This window comes from Thalassophryne amazonica, chromosome 11 (genome assembly GCF_902500255.1).
Source record: "Thalassophryne amazonica chromosome 11, fThaAma1.1, whole genome shotgun sequence".
NCBI classification, from domain to species: Eukaryota; Metazoa; Chordata; class Actinopteri; order Batrachoidiformes; family Batrachoididae; genus Thalassophryne; species Thalassophryne amazonica.
The window spans coordinates 60600851-60627211 of NC_047113.1; the positions used below are offsets into that span (position 1 = coordinate 60600851).

Genomic DNA, 26361 nt, shown 5'->3' on the forward strand with positions numbered 1-26361 from the left:
ATGGGGATTACGCAGATTAAGGAGTGCTCCAGCCAGTTTAAAGACCGCCCACAGTGTCTGAGAGCGCGGCGCACTCTGAGCGCCGATCGACAGGCTGAAACAACCAGATCATTTCCAAAGTGAAGGCTTTGTTGATCCGAGACGTCGTCTGACTTCACAGAAATGGCAGAAGACGTGGACATCACCACTTTTTCGGCACATTCCACTGTTACAGGAGTTTTTGTCATGGAAAGAGAAGTGGAGGGATGCGCCACGGAGCCGCTCATGGCGCGGACAAAAGCACCTCCGTGTTGGTCTCACAGGACGGCTTTCAGATGTTTTTCAGGCGGCTTTCGGTGGCTTTTCAATCGTGTGACTATCCGAGAAATTGTGAATGAGCTGGACATGCCAGAACATGTCCTGTGAGGCTTCATCACGGCGTTGCTTTGCGCCATGCGGCTCCATCCCGATGCGCGAATTTCTCCGCTCCTCTTTCCATGACAAAAACTCCTGTAACAGTGGAATGTGCCGTTCATTTCCAAAGTGAAGGCTTTGTTGATCCGGGACATCATCTGACTTCCACAGAAATTGCAGAAGACATGGTCATCAGCACTTTTTCAGCACATTGAGACAGACGTGCAGAGAAATTTGCGCGTCTTCTGCCATTTCTGTGGATTTCAGACGACGTCCCGGATCAACAAAGCCTTCACTTTGGAAATGATCTGGTTGTTTCAGCGGGGTTTCAGCCTGTCGATCGGCGCTCGGAGTGTGCTGTGCTCTCAGACACTGTGGGCAGTCTTTAAACCGGCTGGAGCACTCCTTAATCTGTGTAATCCCCATAAAATCGTCCCTGAAAGCCATCTGAATTTTCCGAATGGTGTCCACCTGGAGGTCTCTCACAGTTTCTGGAAAAATTTGATGCAGCAAAGCTCCAAATCGTTCAGACATTTTATTCGCAATAAAAATCCGACAAGAGGGGTGGACCACTGCTCACACAAAGCCTGCTCACAGGCGAATGACGCAACCGACAGGCGTGAAAAAACTCACGCATGCGCACGAAGGTTCAAGCTTGGCTGATGCAATCACACGTGATTCAAATCCATAAGGTTAATGCAAAAAATAAAAAGGTCTGTTACTTTTCTAACAGACCTCGTATATGCAAAATTGTTCCTTTGCCACAAAACCTGTCACTTCTCAGTGTGCCCTCTGAATCACTAGAACTCAGCACACTGTGCCTTTAGGCAATGGCAGATTCCACTCTCATTGGTTGAATTTACTGTTTGTCCACAACACGCCCCTGAATAATGTACGGTAGAGATGTAACCTGTGTCCTTTGAGCACAGCGTCCTAGTATGCAGAGGAATTTCACTCTGTGTAAATAACAAGGTTCAAGCTTGGCTGATGCAATCACACGTGATTCAAATCCATAAGGTTAATGCAAAAAATAAAAAGGTCTGATACTTTTCTAACAGACCTCGTATATAGGCAAGTTTTATGCTGGATGCCCTTCCTGACACAACTCCACATTACTCTAACAGTGGTGCAGATCTAGCAGGTGGAGGATATCAGTATGTGTTGCATTGTGGTAGCGGTGTTCCAGTGTCATCGTTTTAATACATGCTTACAGCTGACAATTTACTATAACTCAGTGTAGTTCATTGTGAATCTAAATGGTTTAAAAAATGTTGCAGTTAACTATAATTTTTCATATTTGCAAAGTTTGTCCTTCTGGATCAACAAAATCAGTTTCCTAAAGCAGCTTCCTGTAGAACTGATTCTGTCCCTGCGGCTTATCCTGGTTTGTATTTCAGTCACAAGAGCAGGACAGGAAGTGATGTCACAGAGGTTTGAGTTGCACACACTTTTTTCTTTTTTTTTCTTTTTTTTTAACCAACAAGCTTACTTTTATTTTCTATTTTATTGGGGCTTAACTATGTCCAGACTAATGTTTGTGTGAACTTGACATAAATATAAATCATACGCATTGTTAACTGCAAGATGTTGGAAACAGGATAACTACTTTCCAATTAGCACACACACACACACACACAAATTCTCTCAAATGTTCTCACTATATACTGAAGGATTTGTAATCCAAAATTGCCACCAATTACCATTTGACATATTTGTATTATTGTGTTTGACATCATGCTCAATATATAAAGTTTTGCATGAATCGTCCGATGAGCCGTCCAACAGACGATAATTTGACATCAGAGGGTAAGATTGTTTCTCTCACACGCACATGGTTCTTTACGTCCCTACTTGACTCCACTTTTTCACTCTTCTGCTCCTTCCCACCTGCCCTGTCTCTCTCTCTCTCTCTTTCTTTTTCTGTCTCTTTCTCTGGGTGGTCTCTCGTCCCTTCCTGTGTCCTGTCACAGTTGAACAGATTGTGTCTGTATTCCAAGCTGCTTCCAAACAAAAGGCATGGGACCATTTCTCCAAAGCTCAGCGCAAGAACCTGGACATGTGGCGCAAACAAGCAGAGGTTGGTGCTTTAAGATTTTTGTTTTTTCTCCCACACGTTTCATTTAAAGACTTGAGACTTAAAACTATTGATGACAGCCATCTCCCCCGTTACTGAGCCGTCGCTGTAGATGATCAGAATGTTTGCGTTGGTGTTCCACTGTAGCAGAAGCAGACTGCGTGTGACAGTAAGTACTTTGAATCAAGTCAGACTGCAGGACACGTGCCTGCTCAGTCCAGCCAGTGGCAGATCTGCCAAATCTCTTCCTTCATCACTGTCCTTCTCCCTGACGGGACACATGCTGGCGGGTGAGTTCTCCTTCTTTAAGGGATTCCAGAACACAGGTAAATCTTTCCAGTTTTCTTCTCCCTGTGTCAACAAATTCAAAGTCCCTTATTGCATTTGAAGTTGTTCACCAGAAGACAGATTGGTTGAATTTTAAGTCACAGAAGCGTAATCATTTTCAGATCTGCAGACATATTGAGAATCTATCTGCTCACCATTTTCCGGTCTGATTACCGGAACATTAATCAGTGCGATCATGTGATGCATGTTAAGGAGGTTTTGGAGTTTGTTCCTCGATCTAATGGACTGTTTATAATCTCAGCTGATTGGTAAGTTCAGAGTGGGTAAAAACACCTGGTGTAAGGTGTAATTAGCACATACCCGTCACGCACAAATGACTGAGTCAAACAGAAGCAGCTGTCAGTACGTACAGTTTAGTCTGAAGCACTTCGTTTTACAGGTAGGTGTCATAGAGCAAGTTGAAGCTTGTATTGAATCAAAGTAAACCTTTATGTAATTGCTGCTTGTAGTTGCTTATTGTTACTGTTCACACTTCGCAAGTGCTCGAATAATCCTCATCAGTGTACGTTGTGAAACACAGGCCCGGATCCTGACCAGTTGGACCGATGCAACTGCATCGGTCAGATTTTTTATGCATTGTTCGTCATCGGGAAAAAAAATAATCTCGAATAATCCCGAATAGTGCCGAAAATGTCCCCGCGGTGAACACAGCTTTTGATTTGATCCCACAATGCACCACACAGGTGTACACAGGAAAATTCAAACTGGATCAAACAAACATAGTGTCAGTCCAGTTGTGTCGATGATCATGGCATCCAGGAAAAAAGTTGTGCAAGGAAAATTGGGCACTTATTTCAGCAAGAAACAGTGAGTTTTCAGACAGTAGTGTGAAAGGCATTCTATGATGACTGAAATTACATTTTCTGTGGTTTTCCGACCATACGTGTCAACCTATACAGATTATACGACTTCCTCTGCGCTGCTCACAGTGACTTCAATTGGTAATATCAGCTGGTGCACTTTGAGGTTGTAATGAAAACCTGCACGCTGTTTGACCTTCATGGCACATCATAATTTCAGATGACTGACTGAGACAAAGCTATTAAATGACCAAATGTTTCAGCTCTGCTCTCATATGAGCTAATTTATTCAAATCTTGCCCAACAGAGCGAGTCTCCAGTGTGCATCAGCAGAGGTTGTTACAGTAATTGTGTCAGTCTTGGCTCTTCTTCTGTTAATTTTTCCCGGGTCACACACTCAGATGTGCATCAGTCAGGTTCCTGGTCTGTGATGGACCCACGGCTGATACGGGGTCCACGGGAGACCAGAAGTATCACAACAGCAGACTCATTCTTTGACGTATCTCTTCTCACAGCTGTGTTTCCAGTCATTTCATTTTATGTTTGTTGAGTTACAAAAAGTAACATATGCATATATTCATACTAATCATCTTTTCTTCATTTCATATTAATTTTATTGAACATTGAATAATGAATAATATACATATGGTTAAAAATACATCTGTGTGTTCAGAGCCATGAGCTGTGACACCTAAAGTGAAACATGAGATAGCCGTGAAACAAGAGGCATGATTTTCAAATATTGTATCAAACAGCTCCCACATGATGGAAGTTTCCATGTGGAAGTACAACCAGTGTATATACTAGTTCCCTTTTAGTGCAGTGGTATTGGTCCTCATCATTTGAATTGGAACAAAAAAAAATGTCAGCTGTGAATTTGTAAACAGAACTGATTTTGTTTCTCATGGGAAAAAATACATGCTTGTCAGATCATGTGTGTCATTACTGTGACAACGTAGCCCACTTTTAGTCTTTAAAAGTGTGCTTTAAGTATAGGAAAACTAAAATGTGTAGTTTTATTTGACACTGCAAGTGAATAAATAGTAGTTATATACTTTTAGGCACTTTTTTGTTTATGAAAGTACACATAACCAAGAGACTTTAGTCTTTTTTTTTTCTAGTCTGATTGGAATTTGAACTAGGGTCTGTGGTCTCGTCATTATCAAATCAAATCAATTTTATTTATATAGCGCCAAATCACAACAACAGTTGCCTCAAGGCGCTTTATATTGTAAGGCAAAAGCCATACAATAATTACAGAAAAACCCAGACGGTCAAAACGACCCCCTGTGAGCAAGCACTTGGCGACAGTGGGAAGGAAAAACTCCCTTTTAAGAGGAAGAAACCTCCAGCAGAACCAGGCTCAGGGAGGGGCAGTCTTCTGCTGGGACTGGTTGGGGCTGAGGGGAGAGAATCAGGAAAAAGACATGCTGTGGAAGAGAGCAGAGATCAATCACTAATGATTAAATGCAGAGTGGTGCATACAGAGCAAAAAGAGAAAGAAACACTCAGTGCATCATGGGAACCCCCCAGCAGTCTAAGTCTATAGCAGCATAACTTAGGGATGGTTCAGGGTCACCTGATCCAGCCCTAACTATAAGCTTTAGCAAAAAGGAAAGTTTTAAGCCTAATCTTAAAAGTAGAGAGGGTGTCTGTCTCCCTGATCCGAATTGGGAGCTGGTTCCACAGGAGAGGAGCCTGAAAGCTGACGGCTCTGCCTCCCATTCTACTCTTAAAAACCGTAGGAACTACAATTAAGCCTGCAGTCTGAGAGCGAAGTGCTCTATTGGGGTGATATGGTACTAAGAGGTCCCTAAGATAAGATGGGACCTGATTATTCAAAACCTTATAAGTAAGAAGAAGAATTTTAAATTCTATTCTAGAATTAACAGGAAGCCAATGAAGAGAGGCCAATATGGGTGAAATATGCTCTCTCCTCCTAGTCCCCGTCAGTACTCTAGCTGCAGCATTTTGAATTAACTGAAGGCTTTTCAAGGAACTTTTAGGACAACCTGATAATAATGAATTACAATAGTCCGGCCTAGAGGAAATAAATGCATGAATTAGTTTTTCAGCATCACTCTGAGACAAGACCTTTCTAATTTTAGAGATATTGCGCAAATGTAAAAAAGCAGTCCTACATATTTGCTTTATATGCGCATTGAAGGACATATCCTGATCAAAAATGACTCCAAGATTTCTCACAGTATTACTAGAGGTCAGGGTAATGCCATCCAGAGTAAGGATCTGGTTAGACACCATGTTTCTAAGATTTGTGGGGCCAAGTACAATAACTTCAGTTCTATCTGAATTTAAAAGCAGGAAATTAGAGGTCATCCATGTCTTTATGTCTGTAAGACATTCCTGCAGTTTAACTAATTGGTGTGTGTCCTCTGGCTTCATGGATAGATAAAGCTGGGTATCATCTGCGTAACAATGAAAATTTAAGCAATGCTTTCTAATAATACTGCCTAAGGGAAGCATGTATAAAGTGAATAAAATTGGTCCTAGCACAGAACCTTGTGGAACTCCATAATTAACCTTAGTCTGTGAAGAAGACTCCCCATTTACATGAACAAATTGTAATCTATTAGATAAATATGATTCAAACCACCGCAGCGCAGTGCCTTTAATACCTATGGCATGCTCTAATCTCTGTAATAAAATTATATACCAAATATACTTAAACTTTTCTATTTGTCACTTTACTCCAAGTATAATTTGATTTTCTGTATACTTCTCAGTATACACAAGGTATACTGATTTTTTTTGGGGGGGGGGGGGCATACTTGTTAGTGTAAACAAAGTATACATCACTTCAAGTGTAATCTGTTAAGTATATATTTGAAAGTACAAAACAAGTAAACTGAAAGTGTACTCACTTATTTTCAGTTTAAAATAAACTTTATTTGCACATTTTTGAAAATTAGAGGAGTCCAGTGATCATTCCTCAGTGGGAAAAGAGCAACAGTTTAATTGTCTCTACAGCTTTATTGATGGTGTGCTTTTGATTTTTTTTTTTTCTTTAATTCTTCCAGCAGCGCACAGACATGCTGCACTACTGTAGCAAAAACATCTGCTTATAATCAGGAATGAACAAAAGGCACAGGGTGGGAAACAAGTTCAGATTGTAGCTTTTCCATCATTTTGTTGTTGACACTTCAGTCAAAAAGGTCCAGCGGACAATAATCTGATTGGACAACAAAGAAAAAGCTGCTGAACATTTTTCAACACGTGCGCTTGCACACTGATTGCTGTTTTTCAATAATGCAACACCTAGAATATGCATTACCCATGAGTCTCTGCAGAATTAACACACCGCTATTTTCTTGATGTTTTACAGGAGACAAGAAACATGCACAACGAGCAGCTGATGGGTATCAGGGGAGAGGAGGAGATGGAAATGTCTGACGATGACATGGAGGACCCACCTGACAGCAAAGACTCAGAGGACTCAGGTACGAGTGTGGACGAACATATTCACAGATCAACGTGTCAAAATCACAACAACAGACTGATCAGGATCTGCACAGAGAGTGTTAAATAAGTGAAGAAGAAGATATGAGTTAAAAGTTAATCTTCCCCAAACAATTCAACATTCAGGAACATGCCCGTGTCCCAGAGATAGGTCATTTGTGTTGGGTGGATAATTGGAAGGAGAAGAGTAGTTTCTGTTATCTGGGTGGGTGGAGATGGTCTTCAATATGGATGGAAACGGAGAACCAGTTCCAGTTGAGAATACATTCTGAATGTTTCATTCCATCAGTTGTATGCCTCAGACATGATTAATTCCCCTTTGAATGCTGGCATGTTATTCTGACATTTCTGTGCTACAACAATGCGCTTGTCATGATGTCATGCATCGTGACATTAAATGCTGCTTCTAGCAACCAGAGAAACAGCTGCAATGACTGTGGAAACTTGTGTACTTCTTCCTCATACCCAAAACTGATCACAAATCAATGTGCAACATTGATAATTACGTCAGTATTGATCAAAACGTAACAATCCCAATCCCTAGTCTACAGACAGAGGTGAGACTCAGTGTGGGTGACGCATCTCAGTAGAACTTCTTCAGGGCAATTCTACAGTAATGGAATTACAATTAACAGCAAAATCTGGTCATACTTTTTCTTACCATTAAAAATGAGCTCTGATTGTACTTCTGTTATTGTAGAGTCACTCCTGCAGCCCAGATGATGCCTTGATGGTCACAATGGCAGATTAGGTACCAGGAGATGGGTGAGAGACGATGAAGTTAGAGGGAGGGAGCAAAGTGATTGTGAACAGAGTAGGGTGTGTCCATCTGGACGGGGATCACCTGATTCGGGCCGTGTTGGGGATGTGGCCCATTATTTCCAAACAGGTGGGTACTGGCGCTGCAGTTTGTCGCATTCACCACACTGTGGAACTGCCCGGGTCTGAATGGCAGCTCCGTGTGTGTATGTTTGTATGTGAATCTGTGCACACCAGTCAGCTGCTCGCTCACTGCAGATCGGGGCTCCACTGAAGAGCCATAATCTGTTTTTGCTCAGACGAGCCTGTTCATGTTTGCTGAAAAAAGAAAAGCTAGCTGTGCTGCTAAAGCATGAACCAGTTCAAACAGCGGTACAAAAATATGGTTTTTTCTAGGTATAGGGAGGAGGAAGGGTAATGAGGGTTAGGGTGTTTTTGTTTTTTGCTTCGGCTTGTAAATATATAGTATTTTGTATGTAAGTAGGTATGTGTAGGTGTATATTTATGTTTGTGTATATATGTGTGTATATGTGTATATATATGTGTATGTATATATGTATATGTGTGTATATGTGTGTATATATGTATATATATGTGTATGTATGTTGATGGATATATATATATATATATATATATATATATATATATATATATATATATATATATATATATATATATATATATATATATATATATATATATATATATATATATATATATATATATATATATATATATATATATATATCGGTTTAGGTGTGTAGGAATCTATGTGTATATGTGGCAAAGGGTATTACTGGTTGTGGGGAAGAAGGGGTAGAGATAAATAAGCTGATGCTTCACCCTACCCCTTTTCGGACATGTTGGGTACACAGTAGGAACTTTTTTGTTGTTGTCTTTACTGATCTATCTTGTAATTGTTGTTGTATCAAATGTTCGAAATAAATAGTTTTCATTCATTCATTCATTCATTCATTCAAATCTCTCAGCCCCCATCACAGCATCCCGTAACAGTCATCACCATGGTAACGTGCATTTGGAGCCACCTCTGTTTTCCTGTTTTGTGCCTCTCTTCACTTCTTTAATGGTTTTGATTTCTGCTGTGTGGTGTTATGACAGCTCCTCTAATCAGTGTGAAAATGTGTGTAATCATAGTCACCGACTCGGCCCCACCTCTTGTGTTCCGCAGCTATTTAGATGCTGTTAATTAGCATCACTGTCAGGGAGCTGTTGTTTCTTATGATCGTACAGAATTGGCTGAGGTGACAGGGGTCAGTGTGGTGTTTCCTGGTGTGTGTGTTGACACACTGACTGTGTCGCCCTGGTTGTTCACAAACTTTTAAGCAAAACTGCTTGTTTACACTCCAGCCAGTCCTGCTGAAAATGTGCCTTAAGTAGGGAATTGAGTCAGTGAGTTGAAGTGTTCAGCAGAGACATGTTAGAGACAACACTCTGGTGTTAACACAGGTTTCTCTCAAGAATGGGACAAAATTTTCATTATTGATTAGAATTGGATTATTGGTATTGGAATGATCTTCCTGCGTCAATAAAAGAGTCAGATTCTGTAGAGACTTTCAAGTCCAGACTTAAGATGCACGGATTTTCCCTTTTGTATGGCTAGCATACTGGCATTGTATGTTTCTATGCTTTTTACTCTTTTAATTCATTTTATTAGTTAACAGAGTGTGCCGCAGTCTTTATCTAAATTCTGGGTCTTTTAGTGAAGCTTAGGGCTCATGGCCGACGATCACCTTAGTATTTCTTCTGTTTTTCTTGTTGCTTAATGCTGACAAATTATACTGTTTTTGTTGTCTTTTTGATGCTGATTCTGCTTTTTTTTCTTTTCTCTCTGTTTGAGGCGCGGCTCCATCCAGAGATGGGTGTGGTATCTGTTCCAGAAACTGTCCTGTTAACCGGCAGCATTTTCTGTATGTTTGTTTTGTGAATTGTTTTGTAATTTGTGTCTGGGGCATGGCACAAGCAGAGGGTCACCCCTTTGAGTCTGGTCTGCTTGAGGTTTCTACCTTACCACTGTTGCTCTGGGGATTGGTAAGGTTAGACCTTACTTGTGTGAAGCGCCTTGAGGCACCGTTGTTGTGATTTGGTGCTATATAAATGAAAATAAACTGAAATTGATACAGAATGTGACTACAAATGACAATGGTCACATTTCTTAATAAGATTATATTGACATTTTCAAACCTTTGTGAATGTGGAAACATGGCAACACTTAAAGATGTGCTACAGATCTTAAAAACAGAGTTGGGTCAAATTGCTTTGAAATGTAATGAGTTACTGAATACATATTACATTGCCATTTTTGTAAGGAGTTATGTAATCCATTGGATTACAAAAAGTCACAAAATCAAAATATCAATTACTGAAAATTATTCACTTCATACTAAAAAAGGACACAAACACATTTCTTTCCTCTTGTCATCACAATTTATGAATTAAATGATAAATTAAAGCAAAATGTCTCAAAAATATCAATTTTTTTCTGATAATGTCTTTTTTTTCCCCTAAAAACAAACTGCACTCAGTGTTTGTGTTCCTGTTGTGCACTGATGGCAGTATTGATAAGAATCAAAATATATTTTTTCCCAAGTGTTGCTGCTCCTTCTTGAGTCTTCCATCTTGTGGAGATTTTCTTCTTATACTTGCGAGCATCATAATTAGAGTCTTTAAAAGGTAGCGGCATGTGGGTGGAGGAGCTCATGTTTAGTTGATAAGTTAATAATGTTGGATCATTGAAAAAGGTTTCATAATTTTAAAGTCACTATATATTAATTATCAAAATGTCAGCAAGTAATCCTTAACAGTGTACTGATTAGATTATTTGCACTGATTACAGTTATTAGATTTTGTAATCTGATTGCGTAATACTTGTGTCATGGAATGCATTACTCCCCACACGTTTAAAAATGTATACATACAATGATGTCTGTGTCTGAAGTCTCATGATGATGATGATGATGGCGTTGCTTCACAAATCAAGATCTATTGAGTGGATGGTCCACGTCAACCACAGACTGATGGGGCCAATGCAGAGCAGGCAGGTCCGGCCACAGTGGCTGCAGGAGAAGATCTGATCTGGGTTTGGTGCTGAGGATTTGCAGTTCTTTCTCCTTTGCCTCTTGAACTTTAAACTGGCACTGAGAGAGTCTTCAAAGGCTAAGACAGCCTGGTGGATAGTGTGATGCCAGACTTTGTGGTTTGCAGTAAGGGTTTGACCAAAGGCGGTGGTCAACATGACAGTCACCAAGGGACTTTTTCAAGGATTCCTTATATCTCTTCTTTGGTGCCCCTCTGTTGTGGTGTCCAGTGAAGTCTCATAACCACCCTCTACAGTATAACGAAAGCATCAAACCTGTTGAGAGATTCACTTATCTCAGCAGTGACATGCACAACTCTGGATTCTCTAGAACCGACAGAGGCCTGCAAAGAATTTATCCAGCAAGTCCTACACACACACACACACACACACACACACACACACACATATATATATATATATATATATATATATATATATATATATATATAGTGTTGCCACAGTTACTTTGATAAAGTAATCCAATTACTGATTACTGATTACTCCTTGAAAAAGTAACTTAGTTACTTTACTGATTACTCAATTGTAAAAGTAACTAAGTTAGATTACTAGTTACTTTTTTTAGTTACTTTCCCCAGCTGCCGACAACCCTCTGCCACCTCAACATGACAATGATACCTGTTTTGCCAAAACTCACTTTATAGTCACCCTTTCTTGACTTCAATGAAAATAAATACTTGTTTTATAAAAAGTAAAATAATCTTTCTTGACCTCATATTTAACTGTTGACAGCACTGTAACAGTAAAACTTGCAATTTCTAACCTACATTGTTTATAAATGTAACTATTAAATTCTTTTTCTAACATTTAAATTCTCGATAAACATTTTACTTGTCAGAATTATTATTATTTTAAGTAGTATTAGTAGTTGTAGTAAAAAACGGCTTCAAAACTGGACCTTTAATCTAGGGGTGTTGTGGGGGGGCACATCCCTGCCCCATGCCCCCATTCCATCTGGATTCGCCCCTGCTTTGGCGTCTGAGCACAAAGAATGGATAACATTTATTTATGCAGAAAACATGACCAGATTTACAGGTAAGAAAGTTTTATTGTGTTTTCACATCATGTGTTCCTCAGAAAGAGTTTAGGTGCATTTGAGTGGAAAATAGTGTTAGTTGTTGACGCGTCGCGGAGGATCAGCTGTTTTTAACAAGACGATACGGAGCAGCTCAGCTCAGAATTCTAAATAAAGGAGAAAAATAAAGCATAAAAATGACTTTGTAAAGCTCAGTGCAGGTGTGCTGTTTTCACCGCGCTTTAAGAGGTGAGGACGAGTCATAGCTGATGAAAAGCTCACAGCTCGCTTAAAGTGGGCAGTGCAGTCGAACCCCGACCCCCTGCCCACGGACCAATTTTAATGCTGCTATCGACCCACAATGCAAAAATAATAGTAACGCACAGTGCCTTGGAGAAGTAACTTTTTAATCTGATTACTCATTTGGAAAGATTAACGCGTTAGATTACTCGTTACAAAAAAAGTGGTTAGATTAGAGTAATGCGTTACTGTAACGCGTTACCGGCATCACTGTATATATTATGTCTGTAATGTCTGACATATTATGTCTGTAGATCATGTCTGTCACAGTGGACATGCACCTAAGATGAAAATTTCAGACCCCTCCATGATTTCTAAGTGGGAGAACTTGCAAAATCGCAGGGTGTTCAAATACTTATTTTCCTCACTATATATATATATATATATATATATATATATACAGTAGTGTTCAGAATAATATTAGTGCTATGTGACTAAAAAGATTAATCCAGGTTTTGAGTATATTTCTTATTGTTACATGGGAAACAAGGTACCAGTAGATTCAGTAGAGTCTCACTAATCCAACAAGACCAAGCATTCATGATATGCACACTCTTAAGGCTATGAAATTGGGCTATTGGTAAAAAAAAAGTAGAAAAGGGGGTGTTTACAATAATAGTAGCATCTGCTGTTGACACTACAAACTCAAAACTATTATGTTCAAACTGCTTTTTTAGCAATCTTGTGAATCACTAAACTAGTATTTAGTTGTATAACCACAGTTTTCATGATTTCTTCACATCTGTGAGGCATTAATTTTGTTGGTTTGGAACCAAGATTTTGCTCGGTTACTAGTGTGCTTGGGGTCATTGTCTTGTTGAAACACCCATTTCAAGGGCATGTCCTCTTCAGCATAAGGCAACATGACCTCTTCAAGTATTTTGACATATCCAAACTGATCCATGATACCTGGTATGCGATATATAGGCCCAACACCATAGTAGGAGAAACATGCCCATATCATGATGCTTGCACCACCATGCTTCACTGTCTTCACTGTGAACTGTGGCTTGAATTCAGAGTTTGGGGGTCGTTTCACAAACTATCTGCGGCCCTTGGACCCAAAAAGAACAATTTTACTCTCATCAGTCCACAAAATATTCCTCCATTTCTCTTTAGGCCAGTTGATGTGTTCTTTGGCAAATTGTAACCTCTTCTGCACATCTAATTTAACAGAGGGACTTTGCGGGGGATTCTTGCAAATAAATTAGCTTCACACAGGCGTCTTCTAACTGTCACAGCACTTACAGCTAACTCCAGACTGTCTTTGATCATCCTGGAGCTGATCAATGGGTGAGTCTTTGCCATTCTGGTTATTCTTCTATCCATTTTGATGGTTGTTTTCCATTTTCTTCCACACGTCTCTGGTGTTTTTGTCCATTTTAAAGCATTGGAGATCATTGCAGATGAACAGCCTATAATTTTTTGCACCTGTGTATATGTTTTCCCCTCTCCAATCAACTTTTTAATGAAACTACGCTGTTCTTCTGAACAATGTCTTGAACGTCCCATTTTCCTCAGGCTTTCAAAGAGAAAAGCATGTTCAACAGGTGCTGGCTTCACCCTTAAATAGGGGACACCTGATTCACACCTGTTTGTTCCACAAAATTGACGAACTCACTGACTGAATGCCACACTACTATTATTGTGAACACCCCCTTTTCTACTTTTTTTTACTAATAGCCCAATTTCATAGCCTTAAGAGTGTGCATATCATGAATGCTTGGTCTTGTTGGATTTGTGAGAATCTACTGAATCTACTGGTACCTTGTTTCCCATGTAACAATAAGAAATATACTCAAAACCTGGATTAATCTTTTTAGTCACCTAGCACTACTATTATTCTGAACACTACTGTACATTGTAAATCCCAAGACCCCTTTCTGCTGGTGTTTATATATGGATTCCATAGTGGGGCATGGATGGGTGTAATGACTCCTGCTGGATGTGACTCCAGTCCTTTACAGGTCACTTCACCAGCTAAGGCTAAGACCCATTTACAGCTGGGTGGACTGCGACAATGAAGATGAAGAGTCTTGCTGAAAGACACAAAGAGGTAGTGTGAAATCCAGGTCTGCATATTTGTTGCCCAACTCATCGCTCATCAACTCAACTATGCTACCTGCTCTCCGTCAGGTCAGGACTGGGAGCAGGCCCTGATGCCACTTGTCACTGCATTCACCATAATACAAAGCTGTCTCAGATCCTGGATGTCAGCCACTTTGGCAGACAGCCAGTCCACTGTTCCGGCACTCCACGGCGAGGTGAAAATTTAATAAGTGACATAGTAGTACATATGCAGTATCTGTCTTTTGTGTTTGTTTGTACATTTCTGCAGGTGTTTCTCAAACAGAAGCCTTAAAGGAAGAGAATAACTCACTGCGCTGCCAGCTGGACGCCTACAGGAACGAGGTGGAGCTACTGAAGCAGGAACAGGGCAAGAACCATCCAATCAGCAGTGAGGAGGACAGGACGCACTCGCAGCAGATCAGATTCTTACAGCAGGCTCTACAAGGCATGCAGAAGGTAGCGACTGAATAACGTGCTCGTACACACACAATCAAAGTGGCGAGTTTAATCTTCTCTTTGTGCATGTTCTGTACCAGTTTTATTTTAGCACCAAATTTGCTTGAACAACATGATTTAATCTTTCCCTTAGTCATAATCCAGCTGTTGTCAGAGAAGAAGCTCTGTGAGAAACAGTGGAAGACAGTGCCTGCTCCCAGACTACCAATAACCAGCAAAAGTCTATTTAAGCATAAAAATTCAAAAAGAAAAAATAATATAGCACCTTCAACTGCACCACAGACTAAAACAGTTAAATGTGGTCTATTAAACATTAGGTCTCTCTCTTCTAAGTCCCTGTTGGTAAATGATATAATAATTGATCAACATATTGATTTATTCTGCCTAACAGAAACCTGGTTACAGCAGGATGAATATGTTAGTTTAAATGAGTCAACACCCCCGAGTCACACTAACTGTCAGAATGCCCGTAGCACGAGCCGGGGCGGTGGATTAGCAGCAATCTTCCATTCCAGCTTATTAATTAATCAAAAACCCAGACAGAGCTTTAATTCATTTGAAAGCTTGTCTCTTAGTCTTGTCCATCCAAATTGGAAGTCCCAAAAACCAGTTTTATTTGTTATTATCTATCGTCCACCTGGTCGTTACTGTGAGTTTCTCTGTGAATTTTCAGACCTTTTGTCTGACTTAGTGCTTAGCTCAGATAAGATAATTATAGTGGGCGATTTTAACATCCACACAGATGCTGAGAATGACAGCCTCAACACTGCATTTAATCTATTATAGACTCTATTGGCTTTTGCTCAAAAAGTAAATGAGTCCACCCACCACTTTAATCATATCTTAGATCTTGTTCTGACTTATGGTATGGAAATAGAAGACTTAACAGTATTCCCTGAAAACTCCCTTCTGTCTGATCATTTTTTAATAACATTTACATTTACTCTGTTGACCATAAAATTTTATTACAGAGATTAGAGCATGTCATAGGTATTAAAGGCATTGCGCTGCGGTGGTTTGAATCATATTTGTCTAATAGATTACAGTTTGTTCATGTAAATGGGGAATCTTCTTCACAGACTAAAGTTAATTATGGAGTTCCACAAGGTTCTGTGCTAGGACCAATTTATTCACTTTATACATGCTTCCCTTGGGCAGTATTATTAGACGGTATTGCTTAAATTTTCATTGTTACGCAGATGATACCCAGCTTTATCTATCCATGAAGCCAGAGGATACGCACCAATTAGCTAAACTGCAGGATTGTCTTACAGACATAAAGACATGGATGACCTCTAATTTCCTGCTTTTAAACTCAGATAAAACTGAAGTTATTGTACTTGGCCCCACAAATCTTAGAAGCATGGTGTCTAACCAGATCGTTACTCTGGATGGCATTTCCCTGGTCTCTAGTAATACTGTGAGAAATCTTGGAGTTATTTTTGATCAGGATATGTCATTCAAAGCGCATATTAAACAAATATGTAGGACTTGCCTTTTTTGCATTACGCAATATCTCTAAAATCAGAAAGGTCTTGTCTCAGAGTGATGCTGAAAAACTAATTCATGCATTTGTTTTCCTCTAGGCTGGACTATTGTAATTCATTATTATCAGGTTGTCCTAAAAGTTCCCTAAAAAGCCTTCAGTTGGTTCAGAATGCTGCAGCTAGAGTACTGACGGGGACTAGCAGGAGAGAGCATATCTCACCCGTGTTGGCCTCCCTTCATTGGCTTCCTGTTAATGCTAGAATAGAATTTAAAATTCTTCTTCTTACTTATAAGGTTTTGAATAATCAGGTCCCATCTTATCTTAGGGACCTCATAGTACCATATTACCCCATTAGAGCGCTTCGCTCTCAGACTGCGGGCTTACTTGTAGTTCCTAGGGTTTGTAAGAGTAGAATGGGAGGCAGAGCCTTCAGCTTTCAGGCTCCTCTCCTGTGGAACCAGCTCCCAATTCAGATCAGGGAGACAGATACCCTCTCTACTTTTAAGATTAGGCTTAAACTTTCCTTTTCGCTAAGGCTTATAGTTAGGGCTGGATCGGGTGACCCTGGACCATCCCTTGGTTATGTTGCTTTAGACGTAGACTGTGTTTCATAATTATTGTATGGCCTTGCCTTGCAATGTGGAGCGCCTTGGGGCAACTGTTTGTTGTGATTTGGCGCTATACAAGAAAAAAGTTGATTGATTGATTGACTCTGATGGACTACCCAGCAGTAGGGAATAAGTTTCATTACACTAGAAGTCTTTCAGAAAGCGCTGTAACTAGGTTTAAGGATATGATTCCTTCTTTATGTTCTCTAATGCCATATAACAACACAGTGCAGAGTAGCTACCTAAACTCTGTAAGGGAGATAGAGTATCTCGTCAATAGTTTTACATCCTCATTGAAGACAACTTTGGATGCTGTAGCTCCTCTGAAAAAGAGAGCTTTAAATCAGAAGTGTCTGACTCCATGGTATAACTCTCAAACTCGTAGCTTAAAGCAGATAACCCGTAAGTTGGAGAGGAAATGGCGTCTCACTAATTTAGAAGATCTTCACTTAGCCTGTGAAAAAGAGTCTGTTGCTCTATAAAAAAGCCCTCCGTAAAGCTAGGACATCTTCTACTCATCACTAATTGAAGAAAATAAGAACAACCCCAGGTTCTTTTCAGCACTGTAGCCAGGCTGACAAAGAGTCAGAGCTCTATTGAGCTGAGTATTCCATTATCTTTAACTAGTAATGAGTGTCATGACTTTCTTTGCTAACAAAATTTTAACTATTAGAGAAAAAATTACTCATAACCATCCCAAAGATGTATCGTTATCTTTGGCTGCTTTCAGTGATGCCGGTATTTGGGTTAGACTCTTTCTCTCCGGTTGTTCTGTCTGAGTTATTTTCATTAGTTACTTCATCCAAACCATCAACATGTTTATTAGACCCCATTCCTACCAGGGCTGCTCAAGGAAGCCCTACCATTATTTAATGCTTCGATCTTAAATATGAATCAATCTATCTTTGTTAGTTGGCTATGTAACACAGGCTTTTAAGGTGGCAGTAATTAAACCATTACTTAAAAAGCCATCACTTGACCCAGCTATCTTAGCTAATTATAGGCCAATCTCCAACCTTCCTTTTCTCTCAAAAATTCTTGAAAGGGTAGTTGTAAAACAGCTAACTGATCATCTGCAGAGGAATGGTCTATTTGAAGAGTATCAGTCAGGTTTTAGAATCATCATAGTACAGAAACAGCATTAGTGAAGGTTACAAATGATCTTCTTATGGCCTCGGACAGTGGACTCATCTCTGTGCTTGTTCCTGTTAGACCTCAGTGCTGCTTTTGATACTGTTGACCATAAATTTTATACAGAGATTAGAGCATGCCATAGGTATTAAAGGCACTGCGCTGCGGTGGTTTGAATCATATTTGTCTAATAGATTACAATTTGTTCATGTAAATGGGGAATCTTCTTCACAGACTAAAGTTCATTATGGAGTTCCACAAGGTTCTGTGCTAGGACCAATTTTATTCACTTTATATATGCTTCCCTTAGGCAGTATTATTAGACGGTATTGCTTAAATTTTCATTGGTTACGCAGATGATACCCAGCTTTATCTATCCATGAAGCCAGAGGACACACACCAATTAGCTAAACTGCAGGATTGTCTACAGACATAAAGACATGGATGACCTCTAATTTCCTGCTTTTAAACTCAGATAAAACTGAAGTTATTGTACTTGGCCCCACAAATCTTAGAAACATGGTGTCTAACCAGATCCTTACTCTGGATGGCATTACCCTGACCTCTAGTAATACTGTGAGAAATCTTGGAGTCATTTTTGATCAGGATATGTCATTCAAGCGCATATTAAACAAATATGTAGGACTGCTTTTTTGCATTACGCAATATCTCTAAAATCAGAAAGGTCTTGTCTCAGAGTGATGCTGAAAAACTAATTCATGCATTTATTTCCTCTAGGCTGGACTATTGTAATTCATTAGTATCAGGGTTGTCCTAAAAGTTCCCTAAAAAACCTTCAGTTAATTCAAATGCTGCAGCTAGAGTGCTGACGGGGACTAGAAGGAGAGAGCATATCTCACCCATATTGGCCTCTCTTTATTGGCTTCCTGTTAATTCTAGAATAGAATTTAAAATTCTTCTTCTTACTTATAAGGTTTTGAATAATCAGGTCCCATCTTATCTTAGGGACCTCGTAGTACATATCACCCCAATAGAGCGCTTCGCTCTCAGACTGCAGGCTTACTCGTAGTTCCTAGGGTTTGTAAGAGTAGAATGGGAGGCAGAGCCTTCAGCTTTCAGGCTCCTCTCCTGTGGAACCAGCTCCCAATTCAGATCAGGGAGACAGACACCCTCTCTACTTTTAAGATTAGGCTTAAAACTTTCCTTTTGCTAAAGCTTATAGTTAGGGCTGGATCAGGTGACCCTGAACCTCCCTTAGTTATGCTGCTATAGACGTAGACTGCTGGGGGGTTCCCATGATGCACTGTTTCTTTCTCTTTTTGCTCTGTATGCACCACTCTGCATTTAATCATTAGTGATCGATCTCTGCTCCCCTCCACAGCATGTCTTTTTCCTGGTTCTCTCCCTCAGCCCCAACCAGTCCCAGCAGAAGACTGCCCCTCCCTGAGCCTGGTTCTGCTGGAGGTTTCTTCCTGTTAAAAGGGAGTTTTTTCCTTCCCACTGTAGCCAAGTGCTTGCTCACAGGGGGGTCGTTTTGACCGTTGGGGTTTTACATCATTATTGTATGGCCTTGCCTTACAATATAAAGCGCCTTGGGGCAACTGTTTGTTGTGATTTGGCGCTATATAAAAAAAAAATTGATTGATTGATTGATTGACTTACAGCTGTTGTGGGGCAGCTGTTGGTCTTTTTCTGAAAAACAGCTCAATAAAATAATTTCACGTTTACACTGATTACAAGAAAGTTTATGTGCTGGCATCAAAAGTGGATTTTAGACGGGAGTTCTGGGTTGTAGTTCAAAGCCCTCACAGTTAACCTTCATAACAAACCCAAGGCTGTTAGCAGAGCTTCAGTCTGACGAAATACTTCAATCTGATGAAATCCAGAATATGTGAAGTAGGAGATGTTTGCACCCAAAGTCAGGAGTGATCCAGCTAAACCGCTGCTGTAGAGCTGATAGCTTCAGGAATACAAGTTATAAGTATAAGTTCATTCAGGAATTTCTGTGAGGTCCCTCTCAAAGACCAGCTGAAACTACTGTGCTTTACTTGCAAGGCACATGCACGCTGGTCAGCAAACAATCTTCACACTTAGCATTTCAGGCATTCGGTGATAATTCAGTGTTTCAGCGTGTCTCGTTTGCTTGCTCATTTCACACGTGCACTCTGGGCCTGCAGAAGGATTCTTGCCAGAAAGCCACTCACTTCTGAGTGTGCCATCTCAACAGCAATGCTGTAAGCACTTGGGACACTTGGCAAGGCAATGACAGGCGCCACTCTGGTCGATTATCTGTTCTGCCCACCATACACACCCGTGACGATTTAGGTAAATCCAGTCCCTTTGCGATCAGATTGGTGTGGTTTACACCAAGATTTTGTGCTGGTTGAACAGCAGAAAGGTACTTGACACAGCCCTAAATTATTTGCACCATGTGTTGCAGATCAGGCATATTAAACCATCATGAAAGGGTGCTGAACGTCCAAAATAGATTCTAAACCACATTAAAGGAGAGCGCCTGCGAATATCCACCTTCAGGTAAAACAAGACAGATAATGTAACGTGTTACATGTTGACAGAAGAAAACCTGGGATTTTGAACATTAAAGCACAATCGCTGCCATCCTACAACAACATCTTGAGGTTTTGAACAGTATTCCATGAAAACAGGAAGATCGGGCTCTGACTGATGCTTAAAATGTTAAGTTTTTGTGGTTTTGTCTGCATGAATATAATAAATCTCTTGCTGGCCATTAAAATGTTTGTTAAACATAAATCAGCAGCCAGCCTCATTCTTTCTGTAGCAAGCTGATTTTTTTTTTTTTTTTTTTTTTTTTTGATAGCACACTATTAGGAGGTGATGTCTCATGGTAAAGCATTGGGCTTGAGACCAGAGGATCCTCGGTTCAAATCCCAGCATGACTGGAAAATCACTAAGGGCCCTTGGGCAAGGTCCTTAATCCCCTAGTTGCTCCCGGTGTGTAGTGAGCGCCTTGTATGCCAGCACCCTGACATCGGGGTGAAGGTGAGGCCTTAGTGTGTAAAGAGCTTTGAGCATCTGATGCAGATGAGCACTATATAAATGCAGTCCATTTACCCTTTACTGTATTTTCAAGAGTATAAGTCGCACTGGACCAACAATGCCTCTTGAGGAGAAAAAACATATATAAGTCGCACCGGAGTATAAGTCGCATTTATCACATTTATCACATTTATCACATTTAAGCAAAATGGATTCAATTGCTGTTTTATTCATATATAAGGCACACGTGTAAAGGAGCACAGCTAACAAGCTAATTGATGTCACTATAAGGGCACACAATATGAGTAAATTGTTGTGTGGGCCGCCAGAAGAGGAGGTACTGCTGGCCCACCACCAGAGGGCGCCCTGCCTGAAGTGCGGGCTTCAGGCACGAGAGGGCGCTGCCGCCACGGACACAGCCGCGGGTGACAGCTGTCACTCATTATCTCTTGACAGCTGTCACCCATCTACACTTCATCATCCCACTCCATAAAGACCGGATGTCATCTCCACCTCGTTGCCGAGATATCGTCTACCTTAGGAGGTAACCTTCTCAGCCTGCATATCCAGATAAGTGGTTACTCAGACACTGCACGAGTGTGTGTTAGAGGTGGAGGTGGAATTCCCACCGTTGTTGTTACTGGGTGTTCACACACCCACATCTGATTGTCTCTGCTCCTCGCCAGCAGTACCAGATCCGACACGTGGAGACAGTGGCCACCTGGGGTGTTCGGGATTTGGCGGCTCCAGTATTCTCCAGGTTCGGTGACGGAGGAAATCGTGTGGTTCTGGTTCTTCTCAGGACAGACGTCCTCTATCCTCAAGCCTGCCCACACGTCACCTTTGCTAATTGACTATTGTACATATTCTGTAATCTGCTGTGTTTGGTTGTGCTTTTCACAACAGTAAAGTGTTCATATTTGACTCTTTCATTGTCCATTCATTTACGCCCCCTGTTGTGGGTCCGTGTCACTACACTTTCACAACATAAATTGTTTCTTTCAGTCACTGAACACATGATCATATGTGAGGTGAACGGACCACACAATTAAACATTTGAAAACCCGGTGTATCATTCATATATTTACAGCAAAACACTGCTTTAGCCATTTGATGCTAAGAGCTAATTAATGTTTTTGTTACAGCACAAACTGCTTCCTTCAGTCACTGAAAAGACAGTCATGTATGAGGTCAGCGTACAACAGAATTTAAAATCCTTTTTAGTCATTTAGAAAATAAACTCACCATTAATTTTCTTCTTCTTGATAAAAGAGCTGTCCTTGTACTTCCAAATAAGTATAAATAAGGTTTCAAGACCGATTGCTGTTTCTCATTAATGGAAAAAAGTCCATCTTCATTCAAACGTCTGGTCTTCCAGTCAATAACATGTTACTGTTGTGAAAGTGTAGGTACACGGACCCACAACAGGGGGCGTTAATGAACGGACAATGGATAAGCCAAAAGTAACAATTTATTGTTGTAAATTGTGCACAACGGAATACAGACAACAATCACTGTGGAACTACAGTCAATTACACGTTGGGTGACGTGTGGGCAGGCTTGAGGATAGGAGACGCCCGTCCAGAACCGAGCCGGATCCACACGGCCCTCACCGCCAACGGATCTGAAGAACACCGGAGCCGCCAAGTCCTGGGTCCCCAGGTGGTCACCGTCTCCAGCTGTCAGACCTGGTACTGCTGGCAGAGAACAGAAACAGCACAGGTGAGTGTGAGTACGCACACTCAGTAATCCCACAGTCTGTGTTCTTTTGGGAGGGAGCACCTCCACCTCCAGTCACACACTCGTGCAGCTCCTGTATAATCACTTATCTGGTTGGGGTGTGAAGCGAAGCCGTCGTTGATCACACCAAACGCCAATCCCACAGATAAGGAAAACACCACAGGAAAACGGCTGCAAAGAAGTTCAGATTATTACTCAATGTTAAGTTAGCAGAGAAATTACCTCCAAGGTAGCTGATTTCTCGGCGGGGAGGTGGAGTTGCAATCCGGCCTTTAAGGTGGTGGTGATGTGGATGAGTGACAGCTGATGCTGATGACGAGTAACAGCTGTCACTCCCGGTTGCTATGACGCCCTCTTGTGCTTGTAGCCCGCACTTCAAGCAGGGCGCCATCTGGTGGTGGTGGTGGCAGGCTGAGAAGGTTACCTCCTAAGGTAGACGATATCTCGGCAACGAGGTGGAGATGACATCCGGTCTTTATGGAGTGGGATGATGAAGTGTAGATGGGTGACAGCTGTCAAGAGATAATGAGTGACAGCTGTCACCCGCGGCTGTGTCCGTGGCGGCAGCGCCCTCTCGTGCCTGAAGCCCGCACTTCAGGCAGGGCGCCCTCTGGTGGTGGGCCAGCAGTACCTCCTCTTCAGCGGCCCACACAACAGTTACGGTATTTCTTCAGAACAAAGACCGGGTTGTTTTCCTTTCTTTCTTGATATTATTCTGATGGTTCAGAGGTGCCCTTCTGGAAGCAAGGCATCTTGGGACAGATTCACGCCACACCGTAACTTTGGGTGAGAAGTGAGGCTAATAAGCCCGCACGCGCTGTGGCTGAGGGAGCAGTCACCCCGTTACTTCGCCCTCACCTGCCGGCTGTAGGCACAGACCAGCAGGCCCGCCTCATGGATGGCTTCTCCCTTCTGCCCCTTTCGTGGACCCTCTCAGTTACGGACTTGCTAGGACCACGTTTTGTGATCAGACGACAGACCGTTTTGTTTGAGTCTCTTTCATAGAGCACAGTCAGCTGTTGGGGAGTTTTTCTCTTCCTCGTTTAACTGTTGATTATCAAACAGACTTTTGAGCCCAGCACTGACCTCTTGTGGATTACTTTCTACATGGAACATTTCCCAAAGTGACAGAGTGGTCCAGAGCAATAAGTTCAGTTTAAAATCAGCTCACAGTGCGTTTATCCGTGTACTGTTCACGTTGCTGTCGAAATGAACGTATTTTCCTTTGCAACATAGCAATGCGCACGCACGCGCACACACACACACACACACACACACACATGAATGTTTGTTCCTGTGCGTTTTTATGGCACCGTTCTTTGTGTCATTAGACATTCTTTGCTATTTGACAGACATTTATTCATATATATTTGCTTGAAGTGAGCATGACTGTTAATTGTATTTTAACTGGAGCTGACATGAGGAAAAGCTCAAAAATAGTGATGCCATAATGATCGCTCATATAAAGAAAGCTTTAATTGTGACACAGTTTTAAATGCATGCTGAAAGCATTCAAGCCCTGTTAGGAAGTTTCCAGCACACTTGTTTTCTTAAAATGAAAATAAGTTTAATAGTGTGTTTCTCATTTCAGGTGTAAAGAAAATTTGTGGTTGTGAATCGTGATCATTTTTCCATATATACATCATACTGGACTATAAGTCACAGGACCTCTCAAACTAAAAAAAAAATCTGACTTATACTTTAGAAAATATGGTAAATCAGATGGAAGACTGAAGACATCTCCTTGCCAGATCACATTTTATCATCAGCCACACACAACAGTGAAATGAAATTAAATCTATTGTGGGAAATTATATTTGAATGTATATGTTGTAACTCGGGAGCACATAGTAATAGATGTTCCTGGTTGTTAAAGAAAAAAAAGCAGCTTCCAGACTTTGTGTTTAATGAACACAGCAGGATGTAACTAATTTCGTCTCACTTCACCTAGAGAGGATTTGGAGGACAAATTGGAAATAAATGTTATGGTTAGCAATCAGTTTGATTTCCAGGCTTTGGAAAAGTGCAGGTGTACACCCTTCTACATGCAGTCTGTGAATAGAACAATAAATGAGAGATGGTTGAGAGCGGTCCACAATGAATATACCGCTCTCTTTGTTAGTTTTTATTTATCTTCTCCAGTTTAGGTCTGATGGCCATCAAAGCCACTGCTGCTTGGAACACTGAATTTGCTGGTAAATTGTGTGTGAGCATGGCCGTTCCTGCCACAAACAGCTGGAATGTGCATAAGTAGTTGAAGTAGTTGATAAAACATTCTTGCCGCTATTGTTTCTGTATGACAAATGTTGCTTTTCGACCCACACACGGACGAGTCATGGTGAGCTCATCAGAGCTTTCGTTATTGATCCATTCAGATATCATCAACATTTGTGCAAACATCAGACTTGGAGTTTGGACGAAGTTGGACGACAGTCAAACGGAACTCTGATGGTACGAGAACTACGCAAACGACGAGGAACCGTCAAGACAGAAAGCAAAATGGAATATGGATGAATTGAGGTTGTTGTTGGGATTCGTTCCCATTTTTCAACAGTTTGAAAATTTTGACGAAGCGCCAGCTACAGGAACGAAGCTGGATAACGGTTAAATGATGTCAACAAAAGTCCAGATTTCTTGTTTTGTTTTGGCTTCGTTGTCCTTCGTTAGTGCCGTGTGACTGGGGCTTTAGATGGAAAACAATCCCTGCAATTAGCAGGGCAAGGATAGGATTAAATAGTCAGCCAATCAGTGAGTCTGTTTGTTTGTAAATTTTCCATAAGTAACTCCCTAGAAACTACTGCATATTCAGCTCTGAAATTTATGATAGATATAAATGGTGCTGAGGTAGGACAACTACTACTAGAGTAATATGGATGCTCCCACCCACCAGAGTCTGGCGTGGCACCTTGGCCAGTGCAAGTAACCCCATGGCTACCCATTTTAGGGTCACAACAGGGGAGATGGGACTCTGTAGATTTGGTCCTAAACTCATCTAGGACAAGACCACTTCAAAGAAATACTCTCCAGCTATGGGTCCTCTTGTGTACCTCTTGTGATTCAGCGGAAGAAGACAACCAAGAAGAAAAGAAAAAATGGAAATGATATAAAAAATATTTTATTTGTCTGCGTCAACTGTGAGGTTTGTGTGAAACCAAAATGAGACTATGGGTTATTTCAGCATTCAAGCCCTGTTAGGAGTTTCCAGCTCACTTGTTTTCTTAAAATGAAAATAAGTTTAATGGTGTGTTTCTCATTTCAGGTGTAAAGAAAATTTGTGGTTGTGCATATTTCTCCTACCCCTCAGTTTTGTCTGCAGAACAGAAAAATGCACAAACTCTCCGATGAGCCTCCTTTTACCTTTCAAAAGATAAGCAGAAATGAGGTTCAGTAAAATTCACCTCTGGATAAGGGAGACAAACCCTGAAAGAAAATCTATAGTGTAGCCACCAAGACAGATTAGTGATGTATTCAACACTTTCTGACAGCTCCTCCCATCAGTCTGCTACCAGATGTACTGGTTTCACTGTTCTTCTCAAGCAAACCCATTTAGACCAAGAAGAACTCAGTTTCTCCATAGCTGTTCCCAGACTAACACACTACAGTGTAA

The 26361-nt window shown here is 40.9% G+C and overlaps 1 protein-coding gene across 3 annotated transcripts in view; it reads left to right on the forward strand.

The window, feature by feature from the left end:
- Positions 1 to 26361, forward strand: part of LOC117520619 (ecto-NOX disulfide-thiol exchanger 2-like) — a 324436-nt gene that overhangs the window by 278339 nt on the left and 19736 nt on the right. For all 3 annotated transcript variants that reach the window (XM_034181930.1, XM_034181931.1, XM_034181932.1), the window contains 3 exons: positions 2364 to 2470; positions 6959 to 7073; positions 14620 to 14807. In XM_034181930.1, the coding sequence (XP_034037821.1) occupies positions 2364 to 2470; positions 6959 to 7073; positions 14620 to 14807 (410 nt within the window). The remainder of the gene's footprint in view (positions 1 to 2363; positions 2471 to 6958; positions 7074 to 14619; positions 14808 to 26361) is intronic.